General features: G+C 38.6%; 1 protein-coding gene across 1 annotated transcript in view; it reads left to right on the top strand.

Annotated features, from left to right (window-relative positions):
* EPSTI1 (epithelial stromal interaction 1) overlaps positions 1-8,917 on the top strand; it is a 49,253-nt gene extending 40,336 nt beyond the window's left edge. The window contains exons 10-12 of the mRNA XM_041467024.1: positions 1,808-1,905; positions 7,024-7,056; positions 8,323-8,917. Of these exons, the coding sequence (XP_041322958.1) occupies positions 1,808-1,895 (88 nt within the window). The 3' untranslated portion in view covers positions 1,896-1,905; positions 7,024-7,056; positions 8,323-8,917. The remainder of the gene's footprint in view (positions 1-1,807; positions 1,906-7,023; positions 7,057-8,322) is intronic.
* Positions 8,918-13,551: the final 4,634 nt, after the last annotated feature.

A 13,551-nucleotide genomic window follows, 5' to 3' on the forward strand; every position in this document is an offset into this window, starting at 1 on the left:
CTCTGGTTTAGCTTTGCTTTCAAATGAGATCCTAATATCCATGATTACAACTGCTCACTGCATGCAGTATGACCCATAGTGCATTTCTCACTTTATTTATCCTATCAGCATAGGATACAGCATAGGGTAGAAACTATTAATAGTTTATGGATGGCTACTAGTACAGTAGCTTCAGCTGGGACACACTTGATCTGTGTATCTGTATATGAACCTAGATATCTATATATTTTTATTTTTATATCTATATTTTTATTTCTTTTAGAATGGTCTACTTTGTCCGTGCCACATCTTGTGGTTGACTGTCTCTGAGGTTAGCAGGCAGAGCTAAACCTGGGACTTGGTGTTGATTCAGATGGAACCTGCAGTGCAGCAAGGCCCTGTGCAGCTGCATTTCCTTGTGCCCCAGGCTGTGCCCCACTCTTGTGACCTCTCTGTGCTCAACACTTCTCATCTTCCATTTCTGTCACTTAACTGACTTTTCATTATCCTGAAGCACAGCTTTATTCTCAGCTTTGTGTTCTGCTGGTAAAAAGAAACAATGCTCAGGCTCAAAAGTAAAAACAACATTTGTTTATTTTTTTTTAATCATTATGTAAATATTAAAAAAATTGCCTACTTCTGTAGGCAACCACTCTTCAGACTGCTTTCATTTCTTTTTTTCTCTAGCAAAGACATTGAAATAATTACCCATTGAAATTAATGAAGGATTTTTGATTCAGTCCATCTCATATGCCTAGACAGAAATAACCCAGTATTTTGCTTTTTATCTCATTCTTACCAACACCATTGTAAAACATTAAAACAGCAGTCATGTCTAAGCATGTGTGTCAGTCCTAAGCAGTAATCAAAGGGAAAACGAAACAGTTTTCCAGAGAATTATAGAATGATTTGGGTTGGAAGGGACCTTAAAGCTCCAACCTCCAACCTCCCTGCAATGGACAGGGACACCTTCAACCAGACCAGGTTGCTCAAAGCCCCATCCAACCTGGCCTGGAACACTGCCAGGGATGGGGCATCCACAGCTTCTCTGGGCAACTTGTGCCAGTGCCTCAGCACCCTCATAGTGAAGAATTTTTTCCTAGTATCCAATCTAAATCTACCCCATTTCAGCCTAAAGCCATTCTCCCTTGCCCTTTATCACATGCTCTTGTAAAAAGTCCCTCTCCATCTCTCTTGTAGCCCACTTTAGATACTGAAAGGGCTGCTGTAAGGTCACCCCACAGGCTTCTCTTCTCCATGCTGAACAATCCCAATGTGAAAATATTTAAAACAGATTGAGGAAAACTGCGTATTTGTCCATACTTTCCAGACTGATAGAGTAGTGCGAGAAAATGCTAGAATTTCACAGCTGGATGGAAGAGAAAATTGTCTCTATTAGTAACAAGCTTAAGTGGGTTCTTCCATTTTTTATTAGGAAACCAGTAGTTCCAGAAAATTTCCTTGTGCACTGAAGGCTGAAAGATACCTAAGGTGACTTGTCAAAATATGTAACCTCCCTAAAAAGGTGGGTGGTGGTACACAGGTCATCTTTCTATGGAGAATTTTGGTGCGTTATTGCACAGTAGCCAAGGTGTGCCTTTTAATCCCAACAGCCTGATCCCAGGATAAGGATGCATCTGGTGAATTGAAAATTAAATCCACCTGATCTCATGCCCATGCACAGTTATGCAGCACAGACTTGAAAAATACAGGAAGATGGGCTCTGAACAGATGGGAAGGGAAAGCCACTCATAGAATGTTAAATTTCAATAGTTTGTGAACTTCTCAGCTGCCTTCCATCATTATTAATTTTTTATTGTACTTTAAGGGTAAATAATGCTTTCCTGGACCGACTCCAGAACAAAGGACAGCCTAATAACATCTACAACCCTGGATATAATGGACTACCTCAATAATGGCACCTTGGTAAGTTTTTTGGTACAGAATGGAGAAGCAATGAGATTGTTTAAACATTGAATTTTTCTCCAGACACTATTGTGTGTCTGTGTGTGTTCAGCCTGCTGGACAGAACTTTCAGCCCTGGCTGGCTGTCCTTAATACCTTTCCAGGAGAAATTCTGTCTAAAATAGAAGCTGTTCAAATGGGAGGAGGGAGAAACAGCTGCTCTTGCAGCAGAACTCAGTGGCCTTGTGTGTGAGGTACTCACTGCAAGGAGCCACATCCAAGGTACTTCCTTAAGTTCAGAACAAGGATAGTGAAATCATTAGGGATTTTTTTTTTAAGTCATTAAACGAAAGATGCTTGGATGTGCTGTAAATATTTTAATATGGTATTGAAGTTGTAGGGAAAAAATCCCATCTCCATCTGTCTGTCTGTCTATCTATCTATCTATCTATCTATCTACCTATCTACCTATATCTTTCCAGGTACAGCTGCTCATTGTTTACCTATATAAAATTATGACAAAGAAGGCTCAACTACATTTCATTTAAAAACAGTATTTGTAGGGATTCTTTGAAGAAAAGATATCTTGACTGTAATCTATTAAATATCCATTCATTTTTTTTCAACTGTTCTAATGAGACCTTAATGTGACTGTTGTTTAGAACTGCACTTTTCAGTGTAAAAAAAAAGTAATTATATGTATTCCCCATCATGGAATTTTTCATTAGGCTGAAATTCTATTGATGAGAGGACCCTAGTACAGGAATGGAAGAGTTAGGAAGACTAAGAAGCAAAATGATGAGAGTCTAAGAGAATTTAGTGTGTGTGACAGTGTAGAGAAAGGTGTTTAGTTGATAAAATACAAAAGCTTTTATTGGATCAGTTGGTGAGGATGTGTACGTTAGCCAGTGAATACCAGGAAGGGTTTGGTTCAAGCAACTCCAAAGACAAGGCATGGTTAAAATGCAGATATTCTTGCTACTGGAATTGTCCATGTACTGGAAGTGGGAAAAAGGGTGTCTTCATCACTACAAGCTTTGGGCAAGCCTTGGGCTCAGGAACTTTAGTGCTGGCTCTTGGTCTTGGTGAGAGGAGACAGGATGTGCCAGCTCAACCTCCCGTCAGGTCTGTGAGCAGACATTAGCAGCCTTACTGATCTGAAACACAAACACGTCAGGCAGTCCAGAGGCTGATGGAAGGCAAGTTACAGATGTCCAGGCTAGTTAAAGAGTGTGAGTAAGAGAGCACAGTGTATGGCAGGCCTGAGCCACCTCCTGAAGGACAGCATGTCTGCAGATAGCAGAATTAGAGACTGCAGGCGGGACACAGCCACCTGATACACAGTGAAAGTGCAAAAGGTAAAGTCTGCTGGAGAGTGCCTGGTTAACAAAGGCAATAAAGGCACTTTGTGTCTTTTACCCCCATTTGTGTACCGTTTCCTGATAAACTCCAAGGAAAATGTGTGACACAGCCAAGATGTCCAACATCTTACTTGAGCATCTCCATCAGAGCACCTGCCTTCACCCCTGGAAACCTTGCCATTGTCTGCAGAGGTGGCAGGGGTTTGCCTTTAGCCAGATGCACACACCCTCTTCCACAGGGCAAGTGTTGGTATCACCAAATGAGTGTGCTCAGGCCAGGCACTGTATTAACAACAGATGACTATGTGAAGGGGTTTTTGAATATATAAATTCAAAGAATGCATCAACATAAATGCAATAAAACCCCATGTATGGAAGTGATAAATGTCCTACTCTGTTGTTTACTTAATGGCTCCCAAAGAGCCTGCCTTCTGTTGGATAATGCTAGATCTATTTTTCCTTTATGTTATAACATGAGATTTGAAGACTAAACAGAGAAGGAAAAGATTAAAATATGAAAGAATATGTCATGGATAATGGATAGGAATTAAAAAATTAGTATTGGTAACAAGTACAAGAAAGAAAAATAATCTCTCAAAAGATAGGCTGGAGGCAGCAATCTTAGTATCTTTGATTATACCAAGATTCTTCTCCTTTCCTTTGGGATTTAAAAAAAAAGAGCTGAACTCCAGGCAGGGCTTGCAAGTCATGTAGTCTGCAGCCTGGCATTTTACATTACAAGGGAGCTGACTGAAACAGGTCAGAATATATACTAAGACTAAAAGAAGGTAAAAAATTTCCCAAAGTAAAGACCTGAAGGTAATTTTTGAGCCTATTCCATCTGTGCAGTGGCACCAAAGAAGAAATATTTGTTCTCTTTCCCTATTGTATTTTTTTTCCTGTTTGAACTCTTTACAGTCACAACAACCTCACACTTAACAGAAACTGAATGTTGTGCTCTATTGTTGATGTACCTACTCTATTTTTCATTGTTAGTTCTATTAGCCTGGTTTCCTAAAGAAATGAAGTTTGTACGATCATGCTGTCTGTCTGCATGTAATAAGATTTCCCAGCTGCTGGCCAATCTTAGCCAAATTTGAAAGGGATTATAAGTCTCAGAGATAATTAAATTTCTGTGTGTTTTGTGAAAAGCAGTGACTAGCATAGGAGACAGCCTAAAACAGTGCCCACTCTGAGGGGTGGTGCATTCTCTGCATTGTTTGACTGCAGCCCTCTGGCGGATCAGCGTGGGCACAGCTCCAGAGCAGCTGCAGCTCTGCCCTGATTTCCCGGGGGCTAGGGGATTCAGAAAGAGACATGGATATCACAACAAACATGGAGAAAAGGCAGGGAGGATGAATATATTGTGTATGTCTGGGAAGAGGGCAGGAGAACAGTTACATTGTCCAATTGTCCCCTAAGCAATAGGGAATGAGTTTTCATTAATTCAAATCCCCTCCAGACATTTTGTGTTTTATTAGGAATATTTATAAGCTGTTATATCAAAAAGGATCTTCATGACTGTAATTTTTCCTGCCTTTTGGATTATAAATGCCAGGGCACTCTCTGGGTGGCTATGTAGTTTCCTTTTTTAATGGGAAAACAACATAATGAAGTTCCACTTCTGTCTGTGAGCTACTGCACCCTTGAGAAAGCCCCAAGTCTTGATAGCTGTATGCTATCAAGAAAGTTTTAATGCTCTTTGCACTGCCTTTGACATAAGGATAAACCTTTCAGGATAGGAGGATAAGAAAATTACCGTTGTCTTTTCAATATACAAGTTCAATAAATAAGATCATATCATGGAATCACAGAATGGTTTGGGGTGGAAGGGACCTTAAAGATCATCTAGTTCCAACCTGCCTGCTACAGGCAGGGACACCTTCCATGAGACCAGGTTGCTCAAAGCTCCAGCCAACTTGGCCTTCAGCACTTCCAGGGATGGGGCATCCACAGCTTCTCTGGGCAACCTGCTCCAGTGCTTCACCACCCTCACAGTAAAGAATTTCTTCCTAATTTAATCATTACTCAGCCAGGACTTAGAACTGAGACAGTATTTGTTCACTGTTTTAGCACAAATTATCAGTAAAACACTTCTGTTGTTACAAAAGAATAACTTTAAAACAGTTGCACGTTTTGTTATTCAATGTCTCATGAGATTTGCCGATATCCAAGTATGTAGGGATTTGCAGAGACTAAAAGCTAATGCATGGCAATCTTGTAACTGAGACCCTGTTAATTTTTTGAATGAAAATGTGGCACTGTCAAGTACCCTTATGTTTAATCTGTAAATGGGGATAGGTCACATTGTGAACATATGAAATTTATAGGCCTCCTCTTCTTTAATGTGATACTCGTTGTCTTGCTGAAACTCTCTGAGCCATAGCAAACCCAGAATCCAGCAGGCAAGGGGACATATTACATCTTCCTGTCTCATGTCTTCATTATATCCAGTGTGATGCATAAGAATGAGAAATGCTCCCTCGAGTGCTGACTCTGCTCTTTCAGTGGATGCATAATTCTAGATATTTGCTGTGCAAAGCAACTATGCCCTGAATACACAGGTGTAGTGGGACAGGAAACCCCATTCTCTTCCTTTCCCATGTGCAGAACAGGAACTCAGTAAGATGCTGGATAAATTTGTTTTGAGGAAATATGATTTACAGATGAAACTATTTTGAATAAATATGGTTTGTGGGTTTGCACTTTGTTTAGTTCTTGCAGCATGACCCATGGGAAAGTTTCTTTGGAGTCTCAACCAGCGCTTGATTTATGCTGTTTGTGACCAGTTGAAGAGGGAACAAGTCATGAAGTTTACTGTTGCACAGTAAAAAGAGCCACAGCTCAAAGGTCCCTGAAGTCACAAGGCCAGCATGCATGTCACAGGTTTTTGTAAACAATCCCTCTTTAATATACTTTCAGAAGGATCAAGTTGCACTAAAAATGCTGCTTTCCCAGAACAAAGAAAAGGCTTTTACTTAACATGGGAATATTGAGAAAAGAATATTTGTATAAGAAGGTTCCAGAATGCAATCCCCAATGGTTACATTTGCTTAAAGGAATAATGTGATTTGCTAACTTAGCTTTAACTTGGTTAGTCTATGTGCAATCTGAGTTGAAAAGTTTATTAATTTGTTTCCTAAAACTGGTTGTTTTCTTGGTCGTTGGGTTTTTTCTTTTTACTGAAAGTAACATGCTTGTCTTTCCTGGCAAAAAAATAGAGAAACTACTTAGCAGAAATATCAGCATCAATAAAGGGACCTCAGATGAGGAGGTCCAGGCAGGCTATAGCTCAGTTTAATGATTTAGCTCTGGCAAGGCTGTCAGACATCATATGCAGATGTGTCTCCCCTGCCTTGATCTCGAGCTCAATCATCCTTTGCTTTGAGAATCTCATCCTGAATGAGAATAGGGGCAGTCTGGCAGGAACAGAAGAAACTTCTCACTCTTTCAAATTGTATGAAGTTACGGATTGAAGAATCTGAAGATATTTGAAATACTTCTAGATTTTTTTGTTTTCTCAGCAGAAGCAAGATATGTTTATCCCTTGAGTCAATACATCCTGTTATTTATTTAGAGTTCAAATCAAAGATGTTTCTTGCTAGGACTGGAATCTTGGAGAAGGGTTTGCTTTTTATTTTAAGTGGAGTTTCAAAACTACTTCAAATAATCAAGAAAGCGCCACACAACTAGATAACCATAATTCCTTGCATGAATGTGTGATTGCATTGCACATTGTACATTCTACTGTACTAATGCATTTTTTATTTTTATCCAGGAGTCACACTACTTGGAATAAAGGAGGAGCAAGGTAAGAATAATGAATTTGTTCTTTTTAGGACCAATGTCAGTATTAATTTAGTTTTGAATTTGACATTTCATGATGACAACTTACGTAGTTTAATTTTGAAACAATATGAGAAGGGATCTTAAAATAAATGCAATCCAACTCTGTGTTTGGGGGCCAAGCAATGGCACACACCTAATCTGAAACATGATTACAGTCGTGGACTGTGTTCTTCCAACTACATTTCATGAACAAAAAGGAAGACTACGCATATCAGTGGAGGCTGTCAGTAAAACACCACTACTGAATCAGAGAAATCAGGCCCTCTGCTTTCAAATGTCCTTCTCTTAAGGCTCACTGCATCAGTGTTCCTTTCTGAAAAGGGTCCCCATCTCTAAATCTCAATTCTGATACAATTATGTCTGCAGAGCCTTTACTTCTAGGGTTGGAAACTTTTGAAGCAAGTTCAGGAGCTGGCAAAGATTATTTGTTCCTCAGGAGATGGGTTTGACATAACTTTTTTTTTTTTTTTTTTTTTTTGAGACCTGGCATTTTATAAAAAGGAATTTAAAATAATCAAACTTTTAAAAGCCCCTTGCTTCCAGCTCTTCTCCCACAAATCTAGATATGAGACTTTCTTCATCATTTGCTACTCCAACAGTTATGTTAATATTTTTACAGCAGGGCTTTATTCTGAAGACAATATCTAAATAATATTGTTGGCTTCCCATGAGTTGTCTTTTCAGTTTTATGAGAAGTAAAATTGTCATTAAAAATTTACTCAAATTCACTAAAGAAATGACAATGTGTATATAAAGGCAATTCCCTGGAGGGACAGAAATGGCTATTTTTGCAGTCCACAGTTCTACCAGGTTTTATAACCTGTCGACAGCTGAAGGAGTACAATGCATTGGATCCTTTGTTTTTTTCACCATATTTACAGTACCAATAATGTATTTACATATGAGCTGTACAAGAAATATGGATGGGTGCATTTTTAAGCCTTGTTTTACTGTTGTTCTGAAAACACATTTCAGCCTACTACATTAATATATTGTTCAAAGGGTTATTAATATGTCTGCAGATAATTAGAACATTTTGTGAATTAAATTTACAAAAAGATAGACATCCCTTCATGAAGGCTTTACATAATTAAAAGCTAAAACCTGTTAGAAGAAAGGGAAGACTTTATTTTCTAGTGGACTTAATCCCTGAGAATTTGACTTTGAATTTTGTTTTTGTTGTAAAAGATAAATTTTAAATCTGTTTTCTCCCTCCCTCTTGTTACAGGATATTGCAGAAATATTCACTTTTATCTGGCCTAGGCTAAATGCCCTCATAAAAGCTCCAAGAAACTGCTCTTTATTGTGATTCTTTTCTTACCCTGACTTCAGCTGCACACCGTCTTCATGAGCAATCTGCAGAGACTGGTTTCTAGCTGTCATTATTCATGCATACATATTTGAAACAGCTGATTATGAAAGTCCTATTTAATTTTTAATAAGAATATGTGTAAATTTTTTCATAAATTGTTTTGCCTCACGGAGAATGTAATTATCCCAGTCTTCATGATCTCTGGAAAAGAAGACATAAGTGACTGCAGAAACTGCAGTAATATCTGTGTTTACTTGCTGTTCTTTACCCAGAAAAAAAACCATTTCAGAGATAATCTAAAAAAGCAGGTAGGGAGGTTTTTTGGGGAAGAGAAGGAAAAATGTTGCTGGGGTTTTGTTTGTTTGTTTGTTTTCTGTTTGTTTTTGTGGAAGTCTTGTGAAATTATTTTACTCTTGTACTCAATAGTCACTCAAGACGAAAAATGTACATTGTAGACAATCTTTTAAATAAGTTCTTAGAAAAATACGTAACATGAAAGAAAGAAATAAAGCTTGAAATAACACTGAAATGTATTTGATCTCTTCACATCTTTTGTGATAAGATGTAGTGTCTTTTCTCTTTCTCTGCTTTACCATGGCAACTTCTGTTACAGGAGTGGGGAGCACTACTCCAACATTAGCTTTAGTTTCCTGCTTTTCTTTGTCGCTCTAGTCCAGTGGAATTTAATTTGTGTCTCCCTGTCTCTGAGGCAGATGACAACCTTTCAATGCTTTCTAAAAATCATCATATATGACCAAGGTACTTCTAATGCAAAAGAAGTGTTCACAGTGCACATTTCATAAACCACGCAGAGAAGAAAAAGTGTCTGTCGCATTTGCAAGTATGTCTTAGGCCAAGTTAAAAGTCTCCAGAGCAATTTTTTTCAGCATGCAGGCATACCATGATATTTTTCCATTACCCTTGCAATATGGAAACTTCATAATGAGTCACCTGAAGGTTTTTTTGAGCCACGGATGTTGCAATGTTTGCTGTCTCTTGTGGGACACTCTGTAGCTGTCTTTGGCTCAAAGAATTACTCAAATCTCTCATTCTGCTAGCTAGCTGATGTTCATAGGGAATGCTGGAGATTTGGCAATATTTTCTGGTTTAGCCTTTTCTTAGATAAAAATTCCTGGGAAAACTTTTCCATACCTATGCAGTGGTACTGTATAGCAAGCGGGATTTGGCTGTGTCATTGGACTTCTTCTTTGGAAATTAAATTTACCTCTCCCTCCAAGAAATCCCTCACCTGGCCTCCTTTGGTAGATGTTAGGACTGCGGCTAAAAGTCTGCAAGTGGGCAATATATACATGCATATACATATATTTTAAAGGAAATATCTTTGCTGTAGTCAGACCCTGGTATTGTACTCAAATGGGACTCACACTTGCAGGTGGTCTTTTTGAAGCAGTGAACCCAAAGGTTGAGTGGGAGGGGAAGTCACCATTGTGACAAGTTGAAATTCAGTCTGTGTGGCTCTGTTTTTTTATCCAATGAAAAAACCTTTTTATTAACCTGCTACTTTCACATTCAGGAACAGTGATGGCAGGTCACCTTGAATAACCTCTTCCATTAAGCTTTCTTGCTTTCTTTTGGCTGTCTTCAAAGTGCTTCCCCTTATCCAGCATTTCAATCTCTTTTTTGAAATGCTGTCTACAACCTATTTCAACATTAACTATTCTAGCCCTTTTAATGGAGAAATATCAGAATTTTTCCTCCGCTGTCTTTCTGAACAGAACAAACAAATCTATATTAACAGTGGCCCAGGAAGTGTCTTTGACAGCCATGCCCTGCAATGGAGATGATAAGAAGTTACATCCATCCACAAATTGATGTTAGCAGGATGTCTGGAAAAAGCAGTTCTTATCCTGTTGGAAAGCTTCCAGTATCTCAAAACTACCACCTCCATACACACATACCCTGCCCACACTTTAAGTTTGAGAGCAAAGGGATGTTATGACATCTCTTTAAGGGCATTATAATGAAATAAACTGGTGAAAACAGCTCCAGGTTTGTCAAGAGTTAGGAACTGATAGCTGGGCATCTTTTCTATCTACTTGTTAGAGTAAACATTTGATAAAGGTTTTCAAACTCAAGTAGTTTCTCTAGTTGCAACTTACACAAACAAAATTATCTTTGTGCTGTTGCATAAAGCCAGATTTTATTAGTGCATAACGGTAAAAGGAGGTTTTGGGGTTTTTGTTTTGTTTTTAAATTGTTGTTACAATATAATTTGCACTGATGAGCTCCTTGTTTATATTAAAAAAAAACCTGCCAGCAGGGACTTGCATGCATCTGGAAGTTGAAAGAGGAAACCCCCTTGCTTTTTCTTTGCTGAGTCAAATTCATTTTAACAAACTGACTGAACCATTATGATCAGCTATTCTGAATTCCAATATAACTTGACAGCAAGAGTCCTCTGTTAAGATTTTATGGTCTGCCTAAATCAGAAACTACCTTCCTATGAAGAAATGTAGCATTTATTTAAGGACTTACAAGCCTGATTATCTGTTATGTACCCAAAAATTGTTCAAATGGTTTATCTATTCCTACTTTTAAAAATGTCTTCCTGACTCCTAGTATAAACTTACCAAGTTTCATAAAACTGTTAATGAATTTTCTTAAGCATTTACTTGGTAAATTAGAGTTTTCTGCTCCTGAGACTCTTCTTTTTTTTAATGTGCAGAATTTGGACTGCTTCATTCAATTTACAGGTTTTGTTCGGCTTTTATTTTAAAAATATTCCATATCTGAAGAAAGCCTTTGATGCCATGGGATTTGGTGTAACTGTATCTTCTTTTTGGTATGTGCCCCACTACTCAGACACTAAGGCAGAATATTATAAGCTACTAGAAAGGGAGTTAATCCATAGCTTACATTTTATGGTATTCATCTGTGTTCAGTTTATGCCTCTGCATCAAGAAATTCAAATCCCTGTCTCCTGTCTTGGAGAACATTTTAACCACCAGGTTCTTTAGAGCAGTTCTCAGCACCCAAGCTATGTTGACTCTTGTGCTTTATGCAAAAGAATAGAAATTCATGTGAAATGAGAAGGTAACATGACATGACTTAATCTGTTCCAAGAGCTGGATGTTACTGCTGTGGCCCATGTCATGACTCTGCTCTCCATCACAGTCTTTGGAGCTCTGAGCAACCTGGTCTAATGGAAGATGTCCCTGCCCATGGCAAGTGTTTGGAACTGATGATCTTTTGGGTCTCTTCCAACTCAAACCCTTCCATGGTTCTATGATTCTAGTGGCTCACTCACATTGACTCCTTCACACTCCCAGATAATTGTTTTCTCTATTTTTGCTCCTGGAATACAAACTGTCTGGCAGAAATCTGTTCCACTTCCTCTCTAAATATTACTCCTCATTGCCTTCAGTCTTTCCCCTTTTCTTGTAATCCATGGGTTCTTCCTTTAGTACTCTTGACTGCTTCAATAGCCTCTTTTTCTACTACATCCTCTGGAATTAAAAATTGAAACAATACTATTGCTATTTGCTGCTTCAGTGTAACATTTATTCTTTTGCAATCATTTCTCTTTCCTTTCTGACAGACCAATATGTTTTCTTGACTCCTGTCTATGTCCCCTATTTATCCCATCCTTTTCCATCTTGGCGTGGGGCTGCATTAGGAAGAGCATTGCCAATGGGTCAAAGGATGTGATAATTCCCTTCTGGTCAGCACAGTGAGACACATCAGGAATGTTAGGACCAGTGCTTGGCTCCCCAGTACAAGAAAGACGTGGACACACTGGAGTGAGTCCAGCAAAGGGCCGTGAAGGTGGTGAGGGGACAGGAGCATCTTTGATATGAGTGCAGACTGAGAGAGCTGTGACTGTTCAGCCTGCAGATTATAAGGCTCACAGGGATCTCATACAGGTGAGTAAATATTGAGGTGGGGGGGGTGAAGGACTTTAATTCAGGTGCCCAACAACAGGACAATGGGCATAAGTTAAAATACAGAAAATTCTATTTAAGCACATAACCCTTTTTTTTGGTTTTTTTTTTTTTTTTTTTTTTTTTTTTTTTTAATAGCTTATCAGGCAGTGTCACAGGTTGCCCAGAGACGCTGCTGAGCTCATATCCCTGGATTGTCCTGAGCAACCTGCCATCAATGACCCTGCTCTGAGCAGTAGCAGCCATGGGCAGGCACTCAGCTGGTGCTGACACTTTTAGTAGAGGTGAGAACTTTCACTGTCACTGGGTAGAAATGGAAGCTTGAAATGAGAAAATTCACCTGAGATTCTTCAGTCTCTCATTAAAGACTTTCCAAATTTCAAACCATTCTAGGGATTTCATCTGAACTCTCTCTGATCTGCTCTCATTAAGAAGAGTGGGTTTATTTCTTGCCAGCATTAATTCTTTTTTTTTTTTCCACTTTGAGCCCCCATTCCCTGTTCCTAGCTGTTTGATCTTTGCACTTAGCTTCTTAATTAAAAGAAGGCAAGCCAGCTTTTCCTGCTGCCTGGACCTCTCTCTAGGAGCTATCTTTATCTCTCATTCAGTCAGTGCCAACCACAGTCTTTACCACCAATTTCTCTTTCCTTCCCTCCCAATCCATGAACTCCCTTGAACTATATTTGGGTAAGAAACCCTAGCAGAAATGTTATTTTTGAAAGACGATTCTCATTTAGTATTTTCTTTTAAAGTCTCTCTAGCAAATTCTCTATTTTCTTATCTAGACTTTGAAGTTTGAGTAGTTCTTTATTTTTGTGTGAGAAAGTCATATGGCCTTTTATAACTTTGCTCTTTTAACAAATGCACATTTTGTCAGACTGGAAATCCCACCATAAATGCAACTCCTACCTATTCAAAGTTTAATCTTTCATTAAGCTGTGTTGTCTGGTATTAATTATGCTGTTCACCCTTAATTCTTTATTGAGCACATCCTCTTCTGCTTTCATAAGATTTTGCCCTGGGTAAGCATTAAATTGACAGACCTAAAGTTAGTTTTTCAGCACATTATCCTTCGGAAACACTGAAAAATTTATTTCCTGTCTTCTCTGTTCAATCTTTTGGACAGTCACCATATCTCAGAGGATTTATCCAGTATCCTGCTTTGAAAACAGTGTTTTTACAATCTCATCAGTTGATTCACCTACAGACAGTGGTCCAAGCTCTCTTCTTTGTTGATATTTAG

This window comes from Pyrgilauda ruficollis, unplaced genomic scaffold (genome assembly GCF_017590135.1).
Source record: "Pyrgilauda ruficollis isolate IOZ18807 unplaced genomic scaffold, ASM1759013v1 scaffold20, whole genome shotgun sequence".
Lineage (NCBI taxonomy): Eukaryota > Metazoa > Chordata > Aves > Passeriformes > Passeridae > Pyrgilauda > Pyrgilauda ruficollis.